This window comes from Lipotes vexillifer, unplaced genomic scaffold, assembly GCF_000442215.2.
Source record: "Lipotes vexillifer unplaced genomic scaffold, Lipotes_vexillifer_v1.1 scaffold418, whole genome shotgun sequence".
NCBI lineage: Eukaryota > Metazoa > Chordata > Mammalia > Artiodactyla > Lipotidae > Lipotes > Lipotes vexillifer.
Window position 1 is genome coordinate 6,954,452 of NW_006798629.1, and position 27,344 is coordinate 6,981,795.

The following is a 27,344-nucleotide window of genomic DNA, read 5'->3' on the forward strand; positions in this document are numbered from 1 at the left end:
TTTTGTGCTATGCAGACCTCTCACTGTTGTGGCCTCTCCCGTTGCGGAGCACAGACTCCAGACGCGCAGGCTCAGTGGCCATGGCTCACTGGCCTAGCCTCTCTGTGGCATGTGGGATCTTCCCGGACCGGGGCACGAACCCATGTCCCCTGCATCGGCAGGCGGACTCTCAACCACTACACCACCAGGGAAGCCCTGTTTTCTTTGGATATACACCCAGAAGTGGAACTGCTGGATCATATGGTAGTTCTATTTTAAGTTTTTTGAGGAAACTCCACACTGTTTTCCATAGTGGCTGCACCAATTTACATTCCCACCGACAGTGTAAGAGGGCTCCCTATTCTCCATATCCTGCCAACATTTGTTATTAGTAGACCTTTTGATGATAGACATTCTAACAGGTGTGAGGTGCTATCTCATTGTGGTTTTGATTTGCATTTCTCTGATGATTAGTGATGTTGAGCATCTTTTCATGTGCCTGTTGGTCATCTGTATGTCATTTTTGGAAAAACATCTGTTAGGTCTTCTCCCCATTTCTTAATTGGGTTATTTGTTTTTTTGATATTGAGTTGTATGAGCTGTTTATATATTTTGGTTATTAACCCCTTATTGGTCATATCATTTGCAAATATCTTCTCCCATTCCGTGAGTTGTTTTTTCATTTTGTTGATGATTTCCTTTGCTGTTAGTCCCATTTCTTTATTTTTGCTTTTGTTTCCTTTGCCTTACAAGACAGATCCAAAAAATAAATAAATAAATAACACTACGATTTATGTCAAAGAGTGTTCTGCTTATGTTTTCTTTTAGGAGTTTTATGGTTTCTGGTTTTCTATTTGGGTATTTTATCCATTTTGAGTTTATTTTTGTATATAGTGTGAGAAAATGTTCTAATTTAATTCTTTTACATGTTCAGTTTTCCTAGCACCACTTATTGAAGAAAGTGTCTTTTCTCCATTGGCTAGTCTTGCCTCTTTTGCCATAGACTAACTGACCACAAGTATGTGGGTTTATTTCTGGGCTCTCTGTTCTGTGCTATTGATCTATGTGTCTGTTTTTGTGCTAGTATGTGTCTGTTTTGATGACTGTAATTTTGTAGTATTGTCTCAAGTTAGGGAACGTGGTACCTTTAGCTTTGTTCTTTTTTTTCTCAAGACTGCTTTGGCAAATCAGGGTCTTTTGTGGTTCCATATAAAATTTAGGATTATTTGTTCTAGTTCTGTGAAAAATGTCATGGGTATTTTAATAGGTATTGCATTAAATGGAATATTTTTGTGGCAACTTGCTTTCAACTGAATTTAATGCATAGATTGCCATTGGAAGTTTAAAATTTTGCAACTTCTCTGGAAGGGAATTGGGAGTATAAGACAAAGGACTGAAAACTTTGTCTACCTACTAGATCAGCAATTCCATTTCCAGATATTTATTTTAAGGAATAATTAAGAATGTGTATACAACATTTAACCATAAGGTTTTAAAGCAGCTGGTTTGCAATAGCAAAAAAGCTGATGTGTGTGTGCTTGTGTGTGAATTTAGTGTTTAAAATATTAACGGTATTATTTGTTCTGAATTCTACAATGCTTTCTAGCCAGGTCTGAAAAGTGTTCTTGTCCATATGTTTTCTGTTTTGTGGGAAAATACAGATGACCTTTTACTGCCTGCATCAGTAGGAGAGGCAAAGTGCAATGACAAACAACATTCAAATCTTGGTGGCTTAAACTAGCAAGACTGTATCTATCTTGTGTTGCATGCCCATTCGTCTATGCCTCATTCTCATCACTCAAGAACCCAGGCTGAAGGAGGGGGCCTATTCCTGTGATGGGGAAAGGAAATGGGGCAAAGTGTGCATTCCTCTTAACATTTCTCCCAGGGAGTTACCCGGGTCACTTCTGCTCACACTTCACTGGTCAGAGCAAGCCGTATGGAGAGTTCTAACTTTCACAAGATAGATAATATTTTTACAGGTAAGGAATTGAGGCTTAATGAGAGTTTATAACTTTCCCAAAGAAGTAAAATCCTATCCAGTGCCCTTAAGTAGACAAACCAGAATATTTGTGAACAATCACTGTCGCAGTTTCTAAGAATAAACCACAAGTCTACTTCAAGAATTTGTGTTAAAGGATGTAACAATACGATAACAGGGAAAAACCCTCTTTGAACCAAAAACTAGGGGTTATAAGAGAGCTCTGAGAGTCCTTTCTGGTTCCACCTAACTGTTCACCTTTTAGCTGCTGGGGTTGAAAGGTATCAAACCAATTCTTCAAGATGGCATGCCATCAGCTTGTTTTGATTTTAATACAAATGCTGTTTGATATAAGACAGAGGAGCATATAGGAAGGGTGGAATGATGGATGGTTATCTGGGGCCAAAACACGTCAGACCATTTTAAAGACATGCAAGTAAATCGCCCACCTGTTGCTCTTTTGAAGGATTCTCCGGACTCCTGACTGTTGGCCTGGAGGGTGTCCATAAATTAGAGGAGCTCCAGGAGCTAGAATTTGGCAGAGGACTTGTATACACTCAGCCTCTGAACATCACACAGCGATCTCTTCCAAGCTTCTTACTGAAGCAACTTGTAGTTTTTTTTTTTTTAACATCATCTTTTACTAGGCCTATTCATTCTAATATTTTTAATTTTTTAATTTTTTGAACTTTTTAAAATAAATGTATTTATTTTATTTTATTTATTTTTGGCTGCATTGTGTCTTCATTGCTGAGTGCATGCTTTCCCTAGTTGTGGTGAGCAGGGGTTACTCTTCATTGTGGTGCATGGGTTTCTCATTGCGGTGTCTTCTCCTGTTGTGGAGTATGGGCTTTAGGCATGCGGACTTCAGTAGTTGTGGCTCGTGGGCTCAGTAGTTGTGGCACATGGGCTTAGTTGCTCCGTGGCATGTGGGATCTTCCCAGACCAGGGATTGAACCTGTGTCCTCTGCACTGGCAGGCAGATACTTAACCACTGCGCCACCAGGGAAGACCCATTCTAATAGTTTTTAAAAACTTGAGGGAATTGTTCCTTTTTTTTTTTTTTTTTTTTTTTCACTGTTGTGGCCTCTCCTGTTGCGGAGCACAGGCTCTGGACACGCAGGCTCAGCGGCCATGGCTCACGGGCCTAGCTGCAGCGTGGCATGTGGGATCTTCCCGGACCGGGGCACGAACCCGTGTCCCCTGCATCGGCAGGCGGACTCTCAACCACTGCACCACCAGGGAGGCCCGAGAATTGTTTCTTTAGTGTGTAATGTGACGTAGGTTAATACAGATGAAAAAAATCATTATGTGGCATGGATTCTGTTTTCAGGACACAATTGTAGAAAGAAGATGCTGCAATATGTATGCAAAGTGCTTTGGAGAAGACGGGCACAGAGGTGATGGTGGGAGCCTGGGAAGGAAGGTGAGCACTTGTTGGGTGTGTATGGGGGAGGACAGAGACTTCATCTGCACACCAGGCCTGTGTTATGTCTTTAACACCCCTTTTCTAATTCTATCCTCTTAACAAGCCTCTTTTACAGGTGTGAAATTGAGAGTCAGAGAGGGAACACCACTTTCCCAAAGTCGCACAGTTACAAAAAGGCATTCTGGGATTTAAGTTCTTAAGTCTGCCTAACTCCAGGGCTCACATTCTTTCCACTATATTATTCTGCCTACTTACATTTATTTCATACTTTCACAGATTCTATCACTGCACAGAAGTGTTCATTTGTCCACAATATTGTCATTTGTCTAACATCTGTTTTCTTTACGGTACTCAAAGCCTCTTCCCCTCTGATCTAATATTCTATTTTATAGCACTAAACTCTGAGGATAGATAGAGTCACTGGTTTACAGGTGGTTAACATGCATCTCTGTGTTAACTCTAGGGTTAAGTGATAGGAAAATAACTACTTCATAATTTTTTTTTTACATCTTTATTAGAGTATAATTGCTTTACAATGGTGTGTTACTTTCTGATTTATAACAAAGTGAATCAGTTATACATATACATATGTTCCCATATCTCTTGCGTCTCCCTCCCCCCCCACCCTACATATCCCACCCCTCCAGACGGTCACAAAGCACCGAGCTGATCTCCCTGTGTTATGCGGCTGCTTCCCACTAGGTATCTACCTTACATTTGGTAGTGTATATATGTCCAGGCCTCTCTCTCGCTTTGTCACAGCTTACCCTTCCCCCTCCCCATATCCTCAAGTCCATTCTCTAGTAGGTCTGTATCTTTATTCCTGTCTTACCCCTAGGTTCTTCATGACATTTTTTTTTCTTAAATTCCATATATATGTGTTAGCATATGGTATTTGTCTTTCTCTTTCTGACTTACTTCACTCTGTATGACAGACTCTCAGTCCATCCACCTCATTACAAATAGCTCAATTTCGTTTCCTTTTATGGCTGAGTAATATTCCACTGTATATATGTGCCACATCTTCTTTATCCATTCATCCGATGATGGACACTTAGGTTGTTTCCATCTCCGGGCTATTGTAAATAGAGCTGCAATGAACATTTTGGTACATGACTCTTTTTGAATTATGGTTTTCTCAGGGTATATGCCCAGTAGTGGGATTGCTGGGTCATATGGTAGTTCTATTTGTAGTTTTTTAAGGAACCTCCATACTGTTCTCCATAGTGGCTGGACCAATTCACATTCCCACCAGCAGTGCAAGAGTGTTCCCTTTTCTCAACACCCTCTCCAGCATTTATTGTTTCTAGATTTTTTGATGATGGCCATTCTGACTGGTGTAAGATGATATCTCATTGTAGTTTTGATTTGCATTTCTCTAATTATTAATGATGTTGAGCATTCTTTCATGTGTTGGCAGTCTGTATATCTTCTTTGGAGAAATGTCTATTTAGGTCTTCTGCCCATTTTTGGATTGGGTTGTTTGTTTTTTTGTTATTGAGCTGCATGAGCTGCTTATAAATTTTGGAGATTAATCCTTTGTCAGTTGCTTCATTTGCAAGTATTTTCTCCCATTCTGAGGGTTGTCTTTTGGTCTTGTTTATGGTTTCCTTTGCTGTGCAAAAGCTCTGTTTCATTAGGTCCCATTTGTTTATTTTTTTTTTATTTCCATTTCTCTAAGAGGTGGGTCAAAAAGGATCTTGCTGTGATTTAGGTCATAGAGTGTTCTGCCTATGTTTTCCTCTAAGAGTTTGATAGTTTCTGGCCTTACATTTAGGTCTTTAATCCATTTTGAGCTTATTTTTGTGCATGGTGTTAGGGAGTGATCTAATCTCATACTTTTACATGTACCTGTCCAGTTTTCCCAGCACCACTTATTGAAGAGGCTGTCCCTTCTCCACTGTACATTCCTGCCTCCTTTATCAAAGATAGGGTGACCATATGTGTATGGGTTTATCTCTGGGTTTTCTATCCTGTTCCATTGATCTAAGTTTCTGTTTTTGTGCCAGTACCATACTGTCTTGATTACTGTATCTTTGTAGTATAGTCTGAAGTCAGGGAGCCTGATTCCTCCAGCTCCATTTTTAATTCTCGAGATTGCTTTGGCTATTCGAGGTCTTTTGTGTTTCCATACACATTGTGAAATTTTTTTGTTCTAGTTTTGTGAAAAATGCCAGTTGTAGTTTGATAGGGATTGCATTGAATCTGTAGATTGCTTTGGGTAGTATAGTCATTTTCATAATGTTGATTCTTCCAATCCAAGAACATGGTATATCTCTCCATCTATTTGTATCATCTTTAATTTCTTTCATCAGTGTCTTATAATTTTCTGCATACAGGTCTTTTGTCTCCTTAGGTAGGTTTATTCCTGGATATTTTATTATTTTTGTTGCAATGGTAAATGGGAGTGTTTTCTTGATTTCACTTTCAGATTTTTCATCATTAGTATATAGGAATGCCAGAGATTTCTGTGCATTAATTTTGTATCCTGCTACTTTACCAAATTCATTGATTAGCTCTAGTAGTTTTCTGGTAGCATCTTTAGGATTCTCTATGTATAGTATCATGTCATCTGCAAACAGTGACAGCTTTACTTCTTCTTTTCCGATTTGGATTCCTTTTATTTCCTTTTCTTCTCTGATTGCTGTGGCTAAAACTTCCACAACTATGTTGAATAAGGGTGGTGAGAGTGGGCAACATTATCTTGTTCCTGATTTTAGTGGAAATGCTTTCAGTTTTTCACCATTGAGGACGATGCTGTCTGTGGGTTTGTCATATATGGCCTTTATTATGTTGCGGAAAGTTCCCTCTATGCCTACTTTCTGCAGTGTTTTTATCATAAATGGGTGTTGAATTTTGTCGAAAGCTTTTTCTGCATCTATTGAGATGATCATATGGTTTTTCTCCTTCAGTATGTTAATACGGTTTATCACATTGAGTGATTTGCGTATATTGAAGAATACTTGCATTCCTGGAATAAAGCCCACTTGATCATGGTGTATGATCCTTTTAATGTGTTGTTGGATTCTGTTTGCTAGTATTTTGTTGAGGATTTTTGTATCCATGTTCTTCAGTGATATTGGCCTGTAGTTTTCTTTCTTTGTGACATCCTTGTCTGGTTTTGGTATCAAGGTGATGGTGGCCTCGTAGAATGAGTTAGGGAGTGTTCCTCCCTCTGCTATATTTTGGAAGAGTTTGAGAAGGATAGGTGTTAGCTCTTCTCTAAATGTTTGATAGAACTCGCCTGTGAAGCCATCTGGTCCTGGGCGTTTGTTTGTTGGAAGATTTTTGATCACTTTCAATTTCAGTGCTTGTGATTGGTCTGTTCATATTTTCTATTTCTTCCTGATTCAGTCTTGGCAGGCTGTGCATTTCTAAGAATTTGTCCATTTCTTCCAGGTTGTCCATTTTATTGGTATAGAGTTGCTTGTAGTAGTATCTCATGACCTTTTGTATTTCTGCAGTGTCAGTTGTTACTTCTCCTTTTTCATTTCTAATTCTATTGATTTGAGTCTTCTCCCTTTTTTCCTTGATGAGTCTGGCTAATGGTTTATCAATTTTGTTTATCTTCTCAAAGAACCAGCTTTTAGTTTTATTGATCTTTGCTATCGTTTCCTTCATTTCTTTTTCACTTATTTCTGATCTGATTTTTATGATTTCTTTCCTTCTGCTAACTTTGGGGGTTTTTTGTTCTTCTTTCTCTAATTGCGTTAGGTGTAAGGTTAGGTTGTTTATTCGAGATGTTTCCTGTTTCTTAAGGTAGGATTGTATTGCTATAAACTTCCCTCTTAGAACTGCTTTTGCTGCATCCCATAGGTTTTGGGTCATTGTGTATCCATTGTCATTTGTTTCTAGGTATTTTTTAATTTCCTCTTTTATTAAATGATCACTTCATTATTAAGTAGTGTATTGTTTAGCCTCCATGTGTTTGTATTTTTTACCAATCTTTTCCTGTAATTGATATCTAGTCTCATAGCATTGTGGTCAGAAAAGATACTTGATACAATTTCAATTTTCTTAAATTTACCAAGGCTTGATTTGTGACTGAAGATATGATCTATCCTGGAGAATGTTCCATGAGCACTTGAGAAAAATGTGTATTGTGTTTTTTTTCGATGGGATGTCCTATAAATATCAATTAAGTCCATCTTGTGTAATGTATCATTTAAAGCTTGTGTTTCCTTATTTATTTTCATTTTGGATGATCTGTCCATTGGTGAAAGTGGTGTGTTAAAGACCCCTACTATGAATGTGTTACTGTCGATTTCACCTTTTATGGCTGTTAGTATTTGCCTTATGTATTGAGGTGCTCCTATGTTGGGTGCATAAATATTTACAATTGTTATATCTTCTTCTTGGATTGATCCCTTGATCATTATGTAGTGTCCTTCTTTGTCTCTTCTAATACTCTTTATTTTAAAGTCTATTTTGTCTGATATGAGAATTGCTATTCCAGCTTTCTTTTGGTTTTCATTTGCATGGAATATCTTTTTCCATCCCCTCAATTTCAGTCTGTATGTGTCTCTAGGTCTGAAGTGGGTCTCTAGTAGACAGCATATATATGGGTCTTGTTTTTGTATCCATTCAGCCAATCTGTGTCTTTTTGTGGGAGCATTTAGTCCATTTACATTTCAGGTAATTATCGATATGTGTGTTTCTATTCCCATTTTCTTAATTGTTTGGGGTTCATTATTGTAGGTCTTTTCCTTCTCTTGTGTTTCTTTTTTTGTTTGTTTTGTTTTTTGTTTTGTGGTATGCAGGCCTCTCACTGTTGGCTTCTCCCACTGCGGAGCACAGGCCCCCAACGCACAGGCTCAGCAGCCATGGCCCACGGGCCCAGCCACTCCGCGGCATGTGGGATTCTCCTGGACCGGGGCACGAACCTGAGTTCCCTGCATCGGCAGGCAGACGCTCAAACACTGCGCCACCAGGGAAGCCCCTCTTGTGTTTCTTGCCTAGAGAAGTTCCTTTAGCATTTGTTGTAAAGCTGGTTTGGTGGTGCTGAACTCTCTCAGCTTTTGATTGTCTGTAAAGGTTTTAATTTCTCCGTCAAATCTGAATTAGATCCTTGCTGGGTAGAGTAATCTTGGTTGCAGGTTTTCCTCCTTCATCACTTTAAATATGTTCTTCCGGTCCCTTCTGGCTTGCAGAGTTTCTGCTGAAAGATCAGCTGTTAACCTTATGGGGATTCCCTTGTGTGTTATTTGTTGTTTTTCCCTTGCTGTTTTTAACATGTTTTATTTGTATTTAATTTTCGACAGTTTGATAATTATGTGTCTTGGTGTATTTCTCCTTGGATTGATCCTGTATGGGACTCTCTGTGCTTCCTGGAGGTAATTAACTATTTCCTGTCCCATATTAGGGAAGTTTTCAACTATAATCTCTTCAAATATTTTCTCAGTCCCTTTCTTTTTCTCTTCATCTGGAACGCCTATAATTCGAAAGTTGGTGCATTTAATGTTGTCCCAGAGGTCTCTGAGACTGTCCTCAGTTCTTCTCATTCTTTTTTCTTTATTCTTCTCTGAAGTAGTTATTTCCACTATTTTATCTTCCAGGTCACTTATGCATTCTTCTGCCTCAGTTATTCTGCTATTGATCTTATCTAGAGTATTTTTAATTTCATTTATTGTGTTGTTCATCATTGTCTGTTTCATCTTTAGTTCTTCTAGGTCCTTGTTAAATGTTTCTTGCATTTTGTCTATTCTTTTCCAAGATTTGTATCATCTTTACTATCATTATTCTGAATTCTTTTTCAGGTAGGCTGCCTATTTCCTCTTAATTTGTTAGGTCTGGTGGGTTTTTATCTTGCTCCTTCATCTGCTGTGTGTTTTTCTGTCTTCCCATTTTGCTTATCTTACTGTGTTTGGGGTCTCCTTTTTGCAGGCTGCAGGCTTGTAGTTCCCGTTGTTTTTGGTGTCTGTCCCCAGTGTCTAAGGTTGGTTCAGTGGGTTGTGTAGGCTTCCTGGTTGAGGGGGCTAGTGCCTGTGTTCCGGTGGATGAGGCTGGATCTTGTCTTTCTGGTGGGCAGGTCCATGTCTGGTGGTGTGTTTTGGGATGTCTGTGGACTTGTTATGATTTTAGGCAGCCTCTCTGCTAATAGGTGGGGTTGTGTTCCTATCTTGCTAGTTGTTTGGCATAGGTTGTCCAACACTGTAGCTTGCTGGTCGTCGAGTGAAGCTGGTTGTTGGTATTGAGATGGTAATCTCTGGGAGATTTTCACCGTTTGATATTATGTGGAGCTGGGAGGTCTCTTGTGGACCAGTGTCCTGAAGTTGGCTCTCCCACTTCAGAGGCACAGCACTGACTTCTGGCTGCAGCACCAAGAGCCATTCATCTACACGGCTCAGAGTAAAAGGGAGAAAAAGTAGAAAGAATTAGCAGAAGTAGGAAGAAAGAAAGGAGGGAGGGAGGGAGGGAGGAAGGAAGGAGGGAATGAAGGAAAAAAAGAAAGAAAGAAGATAAAGTAAAATAAAATAAAGAAAGATAAAATATAATAAAGTTATTAAAATATAGAATAATTATTAAGAAAAAAAATAAATTTAAAAAAAACTGACGGAAAAAACCCTAGGACAAATCGTGGAAGCAAAGCTGTACAGACAAAATCTCACACAGAAGCATACACATACACACTCACAAAAAGAGGAAAAGGGGAAAAAATCATAAATCTTGTTCTCAAAGTCCACCTCCTCAATTTGGGATGATTCATTGTGTATACATGTATTCCACAGATACAGGGTACATCAAGTTGATTGTGGAGCTTTAATCTGCTGCTTCTGAGGCTGATGGGAGAGATTTCCCTTTCTCTTCTTTGTTCTCACTGCTCCCAGGGTCTCAGCTTTGGATTTGGCCCTGCCTCTGCATGTAGGTCGCCGGAGGGCGTCTGTTCTTTGCTCAGACAGGACGGGGTTAAAGGAGCCGCTGATTCGCGGGCTCTGGCCCAGCCTGAGGCGCGCCGCCGTGCATTCTCCCAGGGAAGTTCTTCCTGGATCCTGGGACGCTGGCAGTGACGGGCTGCAGAGGCTCCCCGTAACGGGGGTGTGGATAGTGACCTGTGCTCTCACACAGGCTTCTTGGTGGCGGCAGCAGCAGCCTTAGCGTCTCATGCACTTCTCTGCGGTCCGCGCTTTTAGCCGCAGCTTGCGCCCATCCCTGGAGCTCCTTTAAGCAGCGCTCTTAATCCCCTCTCCTCGCGCGCCAGGAAACAAAGAGGGAAGAAAAATTCTCTTGCCTCTTCGGCAGGTCCAGACTTTTCCCCGGACTCTCTCCCGGCTAGCCGTGGTGCACTAACCCCCTGCAAGCTGTGTTCACGCAGCCAACCCCAGTCCTCTCCCTGGGATCCGACCGAAGCCCGAGCCTCAGCTCCCAGCCCCGCCTGCCCCGGTGGGTGAGCAGACAAGCCTCTCTGGCTGGCGAGTGCTGGTCTGTACTGATCCTCTGTGCAGGAATCTCTCCGCTTTGCCCTCTGCACCCCTGTGGCTGTGCTCTCCTCCACGGCCCCGAAGCTCCCCCCTCCGCCACTGGCAGTCTCCGCCCTCGAAGGGGCTTCCTAGTGTGTGGAAACCTTTCCTCCTTCACAGCTCCCTCCCACTGGTGCAGGTGCCGTCCCTATCCTTTTGTCTCTGTTAATCCTTTTTTCTTTTGCCCTACCCAGGTATGTGGGGAGTTTCTTGCCTTTTGGGAGGTCTGAGGTGTTCTGCCAGCGTTCAGTAGGTGTTCTGTAGGAGTTGTTCCACATGTAGATGTATTTCTGGTGTATCTGTGGGGAAGAAGGTGACCTCCGCGTCTTACTCTTCCGCCATCTCACCCTCATCTCCACCACTTCATGTTTAAGGGAGACTATCTCATTAGAAATGGCTCAGATACCCTGGGTTACTAGGTTCCATTCTTGTGGGACTACAGCTTTAGGATGGGTGGATAATCACAAACCCATGGGTAAGGTTGAGTTAAACCCATTGGCTTTTTTTTTTTTTTTTTGCTGTACATAGGCCTCTCACTGCTGTGGCCTCTCCCGTTGTGGAGCACAGTGCTCTGGACACGCAGGCTCAGCGGCCATGGCTCACGGGCCCAGCCACTCCGCGGCATGTGGGATCCTCCCGGACAGGGGCACGAACCCACGTCCCCTGCATCGGCAGGCGGACGCCCAACCACTGCACCACCAGGGATGCCCCCCCATTGGCTTTTATATTCTCTTTTTGTAAGGTTTTCCATGAGATGGTTGGAATGAGCTCTTACTTACTTTGCAGATCAATCTTAATTTAGAACAGTGTATAATTACTTTTTGAAAAATAAATTGTAATCATGCCTTTGCACTAGATTTTTTTCCCCTCTTGTTATTCTTAAATATGGGATTGGAGGGTCAGAAAATCAAGCTTGGGAAACTCTTGACTTTTTTTTTTTTAACAACTCAAAGACTATGCCTCTAAGGCCAAAGATGGGTGTGTCTTGAATTTTTGACTTCTCTACTCTGTCTGTTAGAATTCAGTGCTTGGTTGTATTACTTTTATCTTTGTTAATTACAAATAGATGATGGCTCACATATTTTAGTGACTGGTTTTTACACTAAATTAACACCTCTGGCTATAAAATGGCAAGCCAAACTTCCTTGAGAGAAAATGGTTTGTGTGTTTAGATATCTAAAAAGAGTAAAAAAAAAAAAAAAAAAAAAAAAAAAAAAAAAAAAAAAAAAAAAAAAAAAAAAAAAAAAAAAAAAAAAAAAAAAAAAAAAAAAAAAAAAAAAAGAGAGAGAGAGACTAAACAGCTGAGTCATACAGAAATAAACAACCATTTCTCATAAGTAATATGGGCTGTAACACCTTTGTTTATTAATTTTTTGTAAAAACAGTTCAAAGCCCTCTTTAAAGTAAAAGTTTTCCTAGAAAACTAGAAACTAGTTTTTTCTTGGATTTTCACGATGGAATGGCTTAAAAAGGTATTTTAGAAAAATAAAAATAGGTTGGTATACTGGGCTATAAAGACAAACAGGTATTCAAGTTTTCACTTTAAGACAGGGCAAGAGTATTTGTTTCTATATGTTTCTGTGCGTTATGCTTGACATTTAGTAGATTCTCAATAAAATGTCAACTCAGTGAGACAAGGGTGTGTATTAGTAAAAAATTTTATTTCATGTAGATTTGAGAAATGAAGGATTTGGAGTCTGAGTTATCTATTTTGATTTCTTCTCTTCTTAGGGAGAGAGGGGTTCTGATGGGTTACCTGGTTATCCTGGTGAAGAAGGTAGTCATGTAAGTACTGAATCTTACTTTTTTCTTTAAAGGAATGTGGTAAAATGGGTCAAATAGTAGTCATACTTCATGGCACTTAAGCCATGAATTTTTTTCTCATCTATGCCTTTTTAAATGGACTTAAAATATCTATATAAAAATAACCATTTATTATAACAAATGTCAGATGGATAAGGTTTGTAAAGATATAATCTCTAGAAGATGTTTGATGATGAAGTATGGTTGTTTGGTTTTTTAATCTGAATTTGAGATAACTGAAAATGTGGTCTAATGTGAATGTATGTAATATTAGTTGTTAAGCATGAGCTAGATCACAGGTAATTTGTTACTATTAATGAGGCAGTCATGTTTGTTAATGGCCTAACAAAATAAAGAGAACCAAGGCCATTCTTACAAGATCATTAGATGCCATCCTGAGTGGCTAAAAAGGTGATGGAGTTATGGTTACCCACTGATGGTTTGTATATAACCCTGTATACATCCCTGGGCAAGGAAAAGTTATCTATCATGTGATTGGCCATGGAGAACAATGTGTATTGTTGAGAGAATTGTTAGCTTGGGGACTGGAATTTACCATATTAGAAATTAAAACTGAAATAATTTAAAATTATTTATCTTATTTCAAAATAAGAAAAATAAACCCATAACATAAATGACATATTCCATTATGAAAAATAACTATATTTTCCAAAACAAAATCTTTTAGTGAGAAGAGTGGCACTGTTTTATGTATTTAAAAAATTTTTTTCTTGGCTATTCTTACACATTAAAAAAATTAATTAACTAGTTAATTTATTTTTGGCTGCATTGAGTCTTCATTGCTGCACGTGGGTTTTCTCTAGTTGAGAGCACAGGCTCAGTAGTTGTGGCACACAAGCTTAGCTGCTCCATGGCATGTGGGATCTTCCTGGACCAGTGCTCGAACTTGTGTCTCCTGCATTGGCAGGCGGATTCTTAACCACTGTACCACCAGGGAAGCCCAGTTTTATGTGTTTTTAAATGTCATAATGTCTAACTTATTAGAAGACAGCTGGATTCTTATATCTGCTTCTGTACTGAGTCTGTTGTGATATCACTTGCTTGTTGACCTCTGAAAAACTCTGCTATATACCTGGAAGAGAATATGAGTGAAAAAAGAAAAGATAATATTTAAGTGTAATTGGGAAAACAGTTTTAACTATGTGAGCACCCCCTCCCAAAGGGTCTTGGGAACCTGGGGTCCTGGGACCAAACTTTTCATACTACTGGTGTACAAAAGCATGAATGTTCTAATTGGTCCACTTAGAGTAGCATGGTGCTTTATTATTCTGAACATTTAGGCTGTTTGAGCTTGGAAAGTAAGCAGAAATTAGAGTAAAATGTAGCTGCTGAGACTTATGTAAGCTGATCTGTTTCTTTGATTACGTTTGTGGGAGAATTGCTCAACTTTTCTTTTTTTTTTTTGTCATATATTTAATTAAAAGCCTATAATTTACTTCTGTTTTTCATGAGATACAAATTTTCTCAACAATGCAGTCTGATTTTATTAAATTTGAAGATATTATCAAATTGTAAATTGGACATATTTTTATTTTATTTTATTTTATTTATATATTTTTTATAGAACTGGCTCTTATTAGTTATCTATTTTATACACATTAGTGTATATATGTCAACCTCAATCTCCCAGTTCATCCCACCACCCCGCTGCCCCTGATTTCCCCCCTTGGTGTCCATACGTTTGTTCTGTACATCTGTGTCTCTATTTCTGCCTTGAAAACCGGTTCATTTGTACCATTTTTCTAGATTCCACATATATGCATTAATGTACAATATTTGTTTTTCTCTTTCTGACTTACTTCACTCTGTATGACAGTCTCTAAGTACATCCACGTATCTACAAATGACCCAATTTTGTTCCTTTTTATGCCTAATATTCCATTGCATATATGTACCACATCTTTTTTTTTTTACATCTTTATTGGAGTATAATTGCTTTACAATGGTGTGTTAGTTTCTACTTTATAACAAAGTGAATCAGTTATACATATACATATGTTCCCATATCTCTTCTCTCTTGTGTCTCCCTCCCTCCCACCCTCCCAATCCCACCCCTCCAGGCAGTCACAGAGCACCTAGCTGATATCCCTGTGCTATGTGGCTGCTTCCCACTAGCTATCTACCTTACGTTTGGTATTGTATATATGTCCATGCCTCTCTCTCGCTTTGTCACAGCTTACCCTTCCCCCTCCCCATATCCTCAAGTCCATTCTCTAGTAGGTCTGTGTCTTTATTCCTGTCTTACCCCTAGGTTCTTCATGACATTTTTTTTTCTTAAATTCCATATTTATGTGTTAGCATACGGTATTTGTCTTTCTCTTTCTGACTTTCTTCATTCTGAATGACAGACTCTAGGTCCATCCACCTCACTACAAATAACTCAATTTCATTTCTTTTTATGGCTGAGTAATATTCCATTGTATATATGTGGCACATCTTCTTTATCCATTCATGTGTCGATGGACATTTAGGTTGCTTCCATGTCGAGGCTATTGTAAATAGAGCTGCAATGAACATTGTGGTGCATGACTCTTTTTGAATTATGGTTTTCTCAGGGTATATGCCCAGTAGTGGGATTTCTGGGTCGTATGGTAGTTTTATTTTTAGTTTTTTAAGGAACCTCCATACTGTCCTCCATAGTGGCTGTATCAGTTTACATTCCCACCAACAGTGCAAGAGGATTGCCTTTTCTCCACACCCTCTCCAGCATTCATTGTTTGTAGATTTTGTGATGATGCCCATTTTAACTGGTGTGAGGTGATACTTCATTGTAGTTTTGATTTGCATTTCTCTATTAATTAGTGATGTTGAGCAGCTTTTCATTTGCCTCTTGGCCATCTGTATGTCTTTTTTGGAGACATGGCTATTTAGGTCTTCTGCCCAATTTTGGATTGGGTTTTTTGTTTTTTTAATATTGAGCTGCATGAGCTGTTTATACATTTTGTAGATTAATCCTTTGTCCATTGATTCATTTGAAAATATTTTCTCCCATTCTGAGGGTTATCTTTTTGTCTTGTTTATATTTTCCATTGCTGTGCAAAAGATTTTAAGTTTCATTAGGTCCCATTTGTTTATTTCCATTACTCTAAGAGGTGGGTCAAAAAAGATCTTGCTGTGATTTATGTCAAAGAGTGTTCTTCATATTTTTTCCTCTAAGAGTTTCATAGTGTCCGGTCTTACATTTGGTCTTTAATCCATTTTGAGTTTATTTTTGTGTATGGTGTTAGGGAGTGTTCTAATTTCATGTTTTTACATGTAGCCATCCAGTTTTTCCAGCACCACTTATTGAAGAGACTGTCTTTTTTCCATTGTATATCCTTGCCTCCTTTGTCATACATTAGTAGACCATAGGTGCATGGGTTTATCTCTGGGCTTTATATCCTGTTCCATTGATCTATATTTCTCTCTTTGTGCCAGTACCATACTCTCTTGATTACTGTAGCTTTATAGTATAGTCTGAAGTCAGGGAGTCTGAATGCTCCAGCTCTGTTTTTTTCCATCAAGATTGCTTTGGCTATTCGTGGTCTTTTGTGTCTCCATATAAATTTTTAGATTTTTGTTCTAGTTCTGTAAAATATGCCATTGGTAATCTGATAGGGATTGCTTTGAATCCGTAGATTGCTTTGGGTAGTATAGTCATTTTCACAATATTGATTCTTCCAATCCAAGAACATGGTATATCTCTCCATCTGTTCGTTTCATCTTTGATTTCTTTCATCAGTGTCTTATAATTTTCGGAGTGCAGGTCTTTTACCTTCTTAAGTAGATTTATTCCTAGGTATTTTATTCTTTTTGTTGCAATGGTAAATGAGAGTGTTTCCTTAATTTCACTTTCATATTTTTTATCATTAGTGTATAGGAATGCAAGAGATTTCTGTGCATTAATTTTGTATCCTGCAACTTTACCAAATTCATTGATTAGCTATAGTAGTTTTCTGGTGGCATCTTTAGGATTATCTATGTATAGTATCATGTCATCTGCAAACAGTGACAACTTTACTTCTTCTTTTCCAATTTATATTCCTTTTATTTCTTTTTCTTCTATGATTGCCATGGCTATGACTTCCAAAACTATGTTGAATAACAGTGGTGAGAGTAGACATCCTTGTCTTGTTCCTGATCTAAGAGGAAATACTTTCAGTTTTTCACTATTGAGAATGATGCTTACTGTGGGTTTGTCATATATGGCCTTTATTATGTTGAGGTAGGTTCCCTCTATGTCCACTTCCTGGAGAGTTTTTATCATAAATAGGTGTTGAATTTTGTCAAAACCTTTTTTGGCATCTATTGAGATGATCATATAGTTTTTATCCTTCAGTCTGTTAATATGGTGTATCACACTGATTGATTTGCATATATTGAAGAATCCTTGCATCTCTGGGATAAATCCCACTTGATCATGGTGTATGCTCCTTTTAATATGTTGTTGGATACTGTTTACTAGTATTTTGTTGAGGATGTTTGCATCTATATTCATCAGTGATATTGGTCTGTAATTTTCTTTTTTTGTAGTATCTTTGTCTGGTTTTGGTATCCGGGTGATGCTGGCCTCATAGAATGAGTTTGGGAGTATTCCTTCCTCTGCAATTTTTGGGAAGAGTTTGAAATGGATGGGTGTTAGCTCTTCTCTAAATTTTTGATAGAATTCTCCTAAGTAGCCATCTGATCCTGGCCTTTTGTTTGCTGGAAGATTTTAAGTCACAGTTTCAATTTCATTACTTGTGATTAGTCTGTTTCTATTTTCTATTTCTTCCTGGTTCAGTCATGGAAGGTTATACCTTTCTGAGAATTTGTCCATTTCTTCCAGGTTGTCCATTTTATTGGCATAGAATTGCTTGTAGTAGTCTTTTATGATGCTTTGTATTTCTGCAGTGTCCATTGTAACTTCTCCTTTTTCATTTCTAATTTTATTGATTTGAGTCCTCTTCTGTTTTTTCTTGAGTCTGGCTAAAGGTTTATCAATTTTGTTGATCTTCTCAAAGAACCAGCTTTTAGTTTTATTGATCTTTGCTGTTGTTTTCTTTGTTTCTATTTCATTTCTCCTCCGATCTTTATAACTCCTTTCCTTCTACTAACTTTGGATTTTGTTTGTTCTTCTTTCTCTAGTTCCTTTAGGTATAAGGTTAGCTTGTATATTTGAGTTTTCTTGTTTCATACAATCTAAGGTAGGATTGTATTGCTATAAACTTCCCTCTGAGTACTTCTTTTGCTGCATCCCCTAGGTTTTGGGTCATCGTGTTTTTATTGTCATTTGTCTCTAGGTATTTTTTGATTTTCTCTTTGATTTCTTCAGTGATCTCTTGGTTATTTAGTAACGTATTGTTTACCCTCCATGTGTTTGTATTTTTTATGTTTTTTTTCCCTGTAATTTATTGCTAATCTCATAGTGTTGTGGTCAGAAAAGATGCTTGATACGATTTTAATTTTCTTAAATTCACCAAGGCTTGATTTGTGACCCATGATGTGATCTATTCTGGAGAATGTTCCGTGTGTACTCCAGAAGAAAGTGTAATCTGCTGTTTTCGGATGGAATGTATATAAATATCAGTTAAATCTATCTGGTCTATTGTGACATTTAAAGCTTGTGTTTCCTTATTAATTTTCTGTCTGGATGATCTGTCCCTTCGTGTAAGTAAGGTGTTAAACTCCCCCACTATTACTGTGTTACTGTCAATTTCCTCTTTTATAACTGTTAGCATTTGCCTTATGTATTGAGTTGCTCCTATGTAGGTACATATATTATATTTATAATTGTTATATCTTCTTCTTGGATTGATCCCTTGATCATTATGCAGTGTCCTTCCTGTCTCTTGTGACATTTTTTAGTTTAAAATCTATTTTATCTGATATGAGTATTGCTACTCCATCTTTCTTTTGATTTCCACTTGCATGGAATATCTTTTCCATCCCCTCACTTTAAGTCTGCATGTATCCCTTGGTCTGAAGTGGGTCTCTTGTAAACAGCATATATATGGGTCTTGTTTTTGTATCCACTCAGCAAGCCTGTGTCTTTTGGTTGGAGCATTTAATCCATTCACATTTAAGGTAACTATCAATATGTATGCTCCTTTCACCATTTTCTTAATTGTTATGGGTTTGTTTTTGTAGGTCCTTTTCTTCTCTTGTGTTTCCCACTTAAAGAAGTTCCTTTAGCATTTGTTTTAAAGCTACTTCGGTGGTGCTGAATTCTCTTAGCTTTTGCTTGTCTGTAAAGTTTTTTATTTCTCCATCGAATCTTAATGAGATCCTTGCTGGATAGAGTAATCATGGTTGTAGGTTTTTCCCTTTCATCACTTTAAATATATCATGCCACTCCCCTCTGGCTTGTAGAGTTTCTGCTGAGAAATAAGCTGTTAACCTTATGGGAGTTCCCTTGTATGTTATTTGTCATTTTTCTCTTGTTGCTTTTAATAATTTTTCTGTCTTTAATTTTTGTCAATTTGATTACTATGTGTATCAGTGTATTTCTCCTTGGGTTTATCCTGTGTGGCACTTGCTGTGCTTCCTGGACTTGGGTGGCTATTTCCTTTCCCATGTTAGGGAAGTTTTTGACTATAATCTCTTCAAATATTTTCTCAGGTCCTTTCTCTCTCTCTCTTCTCCTTCTGGGACCCCTATAATGAGAATGTTGTTGCATTTAATGTTGTCCCAGAGGTCTCTTAGGCTTTCTTCATTTCTTTTCATTGTTTTTTCTTTATTCTGTTCTGCAGCAGTGAATTCCACCATTCTGTCTTCCAGGTCAGTTATCCGTTCTTCTGCCTCAGTTATTCTGCTATTGATTTCTTCTAGTGCAGTTTTCATTTCAGTTATTGTATTGTTCATCTCTGTTTGTTTGTTCTTTAATTCTTCTAGGTCTTTGTTAAACATTTCTTGCATCTTATCGATCTTTGCCTCCATTGTTTTTCCGAGGTCCTGGATCATCTTTACTATCATTATTCTGAATTCTTTTTCTGGAAGGTCGCCTATCTCCACTTAATTTAGTTGTTTTTCTGAGGTTTTATCTTGTTCCTTCACCTGGTACATAGTCCTCTGCCTTTACATTTTGTCTATCTTTCTTTGAATGTCTCAACTTTTCTCTTTATTTTGCCTTCATAAGCATGGTCTGAGATGTTAGAAATACATTCAGAAATGTGAATTGTGAACTTTTGCTATTTTGCTTAGAAGTAGTGAAAATATTCCTTCCTATTTTTGTGATGAATTAAGATATCCTTTATTTTTATTTATTAATTTTTATTGGAGTATAGTTGCTTTACAGTGTTGTGTTAGCTTCTCCTATACAACAAAGAAGATGTCCTTTAAGTGTTATTTTTTTCTGCTTGGCCTGTGGTTCAATGAGCCTGGCCAGGCTTAAGAGAGTAACTTAAGGTCTGACCAACCCATTAGAATCATTGATGCCAATTTCAGACAAACAGGATCAACAAGGCTGCCTCTGTCTAGGATGGGAGATGATTTTTTTCCCTGTTCTCTGCTGTCTTAACATCCTAAAACCAAGACATTTTATAAAGAACCTCTAGTACAGAGCTAGAAAAATAATGTGAGTGGCATACATAATCTTATATAATTAAAAAAATTTTAGTAGCCGCCTTAAGGAAAGTTAAGAAAAACAGAATTTAATTTTAATAACATATTTTATTTAACCCAGTATATCTAAAATGTAATCAACATGTTATTTATTTAAAAGTTGATGAGATAGCTTACTTTTAAAAATATGTTGTCCCTGTAGAAAGCCCAGAGATTAAACCCATGCACATATGGTCACCTTTTCTTTGATAAAGGAGGCAGGAATGTACAGTGGAGAAGGGACAGCCTCTTCAATAAGTGGTGCTGGGAAAACTGGACAGGTACATGTAAAAGTATGAGATTAGATCACTCCCTAACACCATGCACAAAAATAAGCTCAAAATGGATTAAAGACCTAAATGTAAGGTCAGAAACTATCAAACTCTTAGAGGAAAACATAGGCAGAACACTCTATGACCTAAATCACAGCAAGATCCTTTTTGACCCACCTCTTAGAGAAATGGAAATAAAAACAAAAATAAATAAATGGGACCTAATGAAACTTCAAAGCTTTTGCACAGCAAAGGAAACCATAAACAAGACCAAAAGACAACCCTCAGAATGGGAGAAAATACTTGCAAATGAAGCAACTGACAAAGGATTAATCTCCAAAATTTATAAGCAGCTCATGCAGCTCAATAACAAAAAAACAAACAACACAATCCAAAAATGGGCAGAAGACCTAAATAGACATTTCTCTAAAGAAGATATACAGACTGCCAACAAACACATGAAAGAATGCCTAACATCATTAATCATTAGAGAAATGCAAATCAAAACTACAATGAGATATCATCTCACACCAGTCAGAATGGCCATCATCAAAAAATCTAGAAACAATAAATGCTGGAGAGGGTGTTGAGAAAAGGGAACACTCTTGCACTGCTGGTGGGAATGTGAATTGGTACAGCCACTATGGAGAACAGTATGGAGGTTCCTTAAAAAACTACAAATAGAACTACCATATGACCCAGGAATCCCAAGACTGAGAAAACCATATACCCTGAGGAAACCATAATTCAAAAAGAGTCATGTACCAAAATGTTCATTGCAGCTCTATTTACAATAGCCTGGAGATGGAAACAACCTAAGTGTCCATCACTGGATGAATGGATAAAGAAGATGTGGCACATATATACAATGGAATATTACTCAGCCATAAAAAGAAACAAAACTGAGCTATTTGTAATGAGGTGGATAGACCTAGAATCTGTCGTATGGAGTGAAGTAAGTCAGAAAGAGAAAGACAAATACCGTATGCTAACACATATATATGGAATTTAAGAAAAAAAAATGTCATGAAGAACCTAGGGGTAAGACAGGAATAAAGACACAGACCTACTAGAGAATGGACTTGAGGATATGGGGAGGGGGAAGGGTAAGCTGTGACAAAGCGAGAGAGAGGCATGGACATATATACAATACCAAACGTAAGGTAGATAGCTAGTGGGAAGCAGCCACGTAGCACAGGGATATCAGCTAGGTGCTTTGTGACTGCCTGGAGGGGTGGGATAGGGAGGGTGGGAGGGAGGGAGACACAAGAGAGAAGAGATATGGGAACATATGTATATGTATAACTGATTCACTTTAAAAAAGCTTAACCTGAAAAAAAAAATGTTGTCCCTGAAATCCAGTGCGTAGTTTACACTTAGAACACATCTTAATTGAACCAGACATGTTTCAAGTGCTCAGCAGCCACCTGTGGCTACCAAATGTGACAGTGCATCTCAGTAGCGCTCATTTTCTTTGCATTTCTCACAAGAGAGGTGACTTCAAACTGTGTTGTCCTCTGAATGGCTTTTAATGTTGCTTCCCCACAAAGCAGGTCAGATTGGTCTGCTCAGTGACAGAGACAGCTCTTGCAAGTGGATGGGTTTCAGAACATGCCCAGAATTTGTAGGTTCAAGTTCAAAATTTACAAGTGAGCTCATACTGCTCACCCATGACAGGCCAATGAATTGAGAGATGAGGTGTCGGGGCAAGGAATACTGATTTTTTTCAGAAAGTCAGTAGATCTAGAAGATGGTAGACTATTGTCCCAAAGAACCATCTTGCCTTGATTTGAATGCTAGTTCCTTTTATAGAACAGAGAGAGGGAGGTGAGGAGGGAAAGTAAAAAAGTGATAAGTTGTTGCAAATATTTCCTGGTTCCACCAGACTCCAGAGGGGTGTGTTAATTTCTTCTTTCCTGCAGCCATTCACAGATGTGCCTGGTCAGGATGTTTCCTGTGAGCTAAACAAAGGTATTTTAGCTGAATGCTCAGGCATGGAGGCAGGGTTCCAGGAGATGGGCCATTATGTGTACTTTAAGCTATGGGTAACATCCCTTTAGTGATTAACTTGTAGCAAAAGCAATAGAATACAAAGGTTATGTGACAGAAAGCAAGTCTGTTTGCCTGATGCACAGTGATACCAAACTACCAAAACATCTGAGTTTGGAGAAGAGAAAGGTTTATTTAAGGGTCAAGCAAGGAGATGGGTGGCTTATGACCCCCAAATCTCAAACTCCCTGAAGGGTTTCAGCAAAGCATTAAAAAAAAAAACTTTATTGTAGTATAATTACTTTACAATGTTGTGTTAATTTCTTCTGTACAACAAAGTGAATCAGCTACATGTATACATATATCCCCATATCCCCTCCCTCTTGAGCCTCCCTCCCACCATCCCTATCCCACCCCTCTAGGTCGTCACAAAGCATCAAGCTGATCTCCCTGTGCTATGCAGCAGCTTCCCACTAGTGATCCACTTTACATTTGGTAGTGTGTATATGTCAATGCTACTCTCTCACTTCTTCCCAGCTTCCTCTCCCCTGCCTCATGTCCTCAAGTCCATTCTCTATGTCTGCGTCTTTATTCCTTCCCGGCCACTAGGTTCATCAGTACCATCAGCAAAGCATTTTTTTTTTTTTTTTTTGGGTATGCGGGCCCCTGTTACACAAGGACAAGTAACCAACTCACGTTCCAGTTATCTAATTCCCCCATCTACCCCAAATGACAACAACACCCTTGATGGTGTAAAACAACAGTCACAGACTCTGGGTGGGGAAACTGAAAAAGGAACTGTTTCCTACTGTTTGCTGGGTTTCTGGGGTCTCCTCCCCACCCACCCCTCACCATCCCTAGCCTGGTGCTGGAGGACCCGCTGCTGAGGTGGCTTCCTCTCCATGCCTGGAGGGATTGGAATGCGGAAGGGCAGGCTGAGGTGGAGCTGCAAGGCTGCTTGGTCTCACAGGGAGTGTCCATTTCAGGAGCCCAGGCCTGAAGTCACCAGGCTCTGAGCAGCCTCAGAAGTCAAGTGGTAGCTTGCTGGCCAGATTTCAGAGGGAGTGGGGGACTAGACTCTTCCTCTTGATGCGAGAGTGCAAGGTCACAGGGCAGAAGAGTACAGCGATTTCCTCATGGCCATCTTTGGAAAATACAATCTGCCAGACTCATGGATTATGTATATTTCAAAAATTTACCTATAATGAGATGGTAGTTTTCATATGCGCTGATCACACATAAAGTCTCAGTTATATATCAAATTAGTTAGGTTATCTAAGGTCACAAAAAATAGTTATGTAACTTCCATAGTAACAAAAACAGCTAACATTTGTTGAGAGTGTCCTATGCGCCAGAGGCACCACTAGACATTGTGTCCACATTTCCTCATTTCATTTACAATGTAAGGTACTTTTCTTCTTACAATTCCAATTTCTCATATAATAACGTGCACCAGCCCAACACTTGAAAATCTTTTGGTGATGTAATTCTCTCCATTAAGTCATGACTATATTTGTTAGCTTTAATAAGGAACTGCTGTGAGCAAATGGGACACCAATTTTTAAACACGATAGAACTTAATTCTGAATGAGCCCAAATTTTCTTCTCAAAACAATTTAACATGTGCCCATTATAAGACAATTCCCATTTTCTCATGAGAACATCCTAAAAATGTTTTGCCCAATTAGAGAATATGAACTTATAAGGATGTAGGTGAATTAGACAAACGTCTATTTATAATACTTAGTTACACATAAGCATTTTAATGTCTTTCATGATGTTAAAAGATATATTAAATTAGAAATTCTTCTTTTTTCTCTTTCTCATTTTATTAAAAATTCTTCCCATGTAGTTTCTATATCAGTTTCTTCAGCATTGCTGAAGCCACTTCTTGGAAACATCTCACCTGGCTTTCTAGAGTACATTGTATTCACTTCTAAGTTTTAAAAGATAAACCTCTTTTAAATCTAAGAAGTCTGGCATGGCAAATTTTACTTCCAGCTTCAAAAACCCATTGCCTCATTTTTCTTCTAAGAATATTTTTATGGTTTCCACCATGTAATCACAAATTCTATTGTTTGTAAAAGTGATTGTTAAAAGTCTTGTTTCATGGTAGCTAACATTTGAAATTATGAGGTCTTACCTTCATATATAATAAATAATCTCTGTTAGATTTCTTTACCTCCTTTTATTTTCCCTTTTTAAATTGATCTGGTAGGTGGCCTCCATAAACATCCCATAAATATCTCAAATTAACTCTGACTGTGTGACAATACTATGCTGTTTAAAGTTAAGTAATGGAGAGAGTCTTCCAAGTACGAGAAACTTTGTAAAGACATTGTGAAGATTCAAATTAGGAGTACTCTTTTTTTCTGAGGACTAATTTTGAAAAAAACACATAGTCATGTATGTACAACAACTGAAACTTTAGAAAGTGGAAATAGAAGTCATGGGAATGGGGAGTTTTTTCCTTTGCAATTTTCCTTTTAATTTTTAACTGGTAAAATACACATAACATCAACTTTGTCATCATCACCATTTTAAAGTGTATAGTTCAGTGATATTAAGTACATTCATGTTGTTGTGCAACTATCCCCACCACCCATCTCCAGAACCCTTTCCATGTTGCAAACTGGAAATCTATAACCATTAAATGCCAACTCCCCATCCCCTGCTCCCTGCAACCCCAGACAGCCACTATTCTACTCTCTGTCTCTATGAATTTGACTACCCTAGGTGCCTCATTAAATAGAATCATACAGTATTTGTCTTTTTGGCTTATTTCACTCAGCATAATTGTTACTGAATGCAAGTCTGTGTGCCCCACGCACAGTGAGGCCAAGCAAACCAAAATGGAGTTTGGAGTGGAGAAAGGTTTATTGCAGGGCCATGCAAGGAAACAGGTGGCTTGTGTCCCCAAAATCCCAAACTCCTCAAAGGCCTGGAGATGTACCCGAACCCACGTCTGTCTGAAGCCAGAATTTGTGCTTGTCTCATTAGCTATTGTTGTCTGTTATGTATAAAACACCTCATTTTCCACTCCATGTGATCTGAAAAGTACTTTCAATACAGTATCTCATGTGTTCAATGCAGCAATCCTATGAATGGTTAGAATCAGTATTATCCAGATTCATATTTTATCAGTGGAGGAAACTGTTACTTATAGAGTCATGTGCTCATAAAACAAGTTGGAAGCAGAACTAGTGTTACCAAGTCCAAGCTTATAGTGCTTTTGCCCCATGACAGGCCAATAAATTGAGAGATGAGGTGCTGGGGCAAGGAATAATGACTTTATTTGGAAAGCCGGCAGACCAAGAAGGTGGTGGACTTGTGTCTCAAAGAATTGTCTTGCCTGAGGTAGAATTCAGGCTTATTTTATACTGAAATGGGAGGAAGTAAAGTCAAACATTTTCTGGTTCCAGCCAGCCTCCAGAGGAGACGTGTTAATTTCTTCCTTCCTGCAGTCTTTCACAGGTGGGCCTGGTCAGGATGTTTCCTGTGAGCTAAACAAAGGTATTTTAGCTTGATGCTCATTACCTGGGAGGCAGGGTTCCCAGAGATGGGCCATTATGTATACTTTAAGCTTATAGGCAACATCCCTTTAGTGATTAACTTGTAATAGAATACAAAGTTTCTTCCCTATTACTCTAGTACGCACACCCAGAGTACCTAGACCCGGAGTACCTCTTACTTTCCCATGTTCCCTTTTACTGTCCTGGGCAGCTTATGTAGGGAAGTTATCTGGCCTCATTAAGTCAAAGTTAGATGTTAACATTTGTAGACCCTCTTTTGATAAAAGCTCAGGGGATGTACAGTGCTTTCTATATTTAGTCAGCTTGGCAAAGGGCATGATGTCTATCATTCCCTTCCTTATCCAATACTAGATGAAAAGGTTATATTCGTTAATAGAATTCAGGAAGTCATTCTTCAAATCCTGATTGGATGATACTGTGTGCCAGGCGCTATGCTTAGGGCTGGAAACACTGAGATAAAGAAATGAGGCATTGTCCTTGTCTCCAAGAAGTTCACACTATAGCAGAAATATAACACAAAAACAGATAATAGGGCTTCCCTGGTGGCGCAGTGACTGAGAGTCCGCCTGCCGATGCAGGGGACGTGGGTTCGTGCCCAGGTCTGGGAAGATCCCACATGCCACGGAGCAGCTGGGCCCGTGAGCCATGGCCGTTGAGCCTGCGCATCCGGAGCCTGTGCTCTGCAATGGGAGAGGCCACAGCAGTGAGACGCCCACGTACCGCAAAAAATCAACAACAACAAAAAAAACACGCAATATAGCAGAAAAGGCTTCTCAGAAGAGGAGGTGACATATGATCTATATCTTAGGGACGGGCAAGATTTCACCTAGAAGAGGAAGAGTTAAATAATGTGGTTTATCCTTTGTGGAACCACAAGGAAACTTTCATCCAGTTTTAGCTGCCTGAAGGAAATGTTTAGATACACCTGTTTTGTTTGAATGCTTAAGTTTTGCCCATGTGGCTTGACTGAATTGATCAAAAATCTAGATAATTCAGATTTGTATGACTTGGAGTCATCAATATGGGCAGTTGATGGATGAGCATTCTGATTGCTCTTGCAGGTGATCCAATCACGTCTTTGAGGATGTGGAAGTAATCATAAGGACCGTGCCATATTTTAGTCATTCTGACAGTCGTTATCGCTGGTTGGAATTGATTGGGTGGTGGTTTAGATAGTTGCTGTACTGTCTCCATGTGTATCATTATTCCACAGGGAGAAAGAGGCCCCTGAGGTCTTCCTGGACCCCAAGGTGAGGAAGGATGCTGGGGTACGAGAGGACCCAAGGTGACTGTGACCTTGAGCTGTGGAATTCTTTCCCT

The 27,344-nt window shown here is 38.8% G+C and overlaps 1 protein-coding gene across 1 annotated transcript in view; it reads left to right on the forward strand.

The window, feature by feature from the left end:
- LOC103088616 (collagen alpha-4(VI) chain-like) overlaps positions 1–27,344 on the forward strand; it is a 136,010-nt gene that overhangs the window by 29,189 nt on the left and 79,477 nt on the right. The window contains 4 exon segments of the mRNA XM_007470646.1: positions 2,427–2,572; positions 3,294–3,386; positions 12,578–12,631; positions 27,238–27,309. Of these exon segments, the coding sequence (XP_007470708.1) occupies positions 2,427–2,572; positions 3,294–3,386; positions 12,578–12,631; positions 27,238–27,309 (365 nt within the window).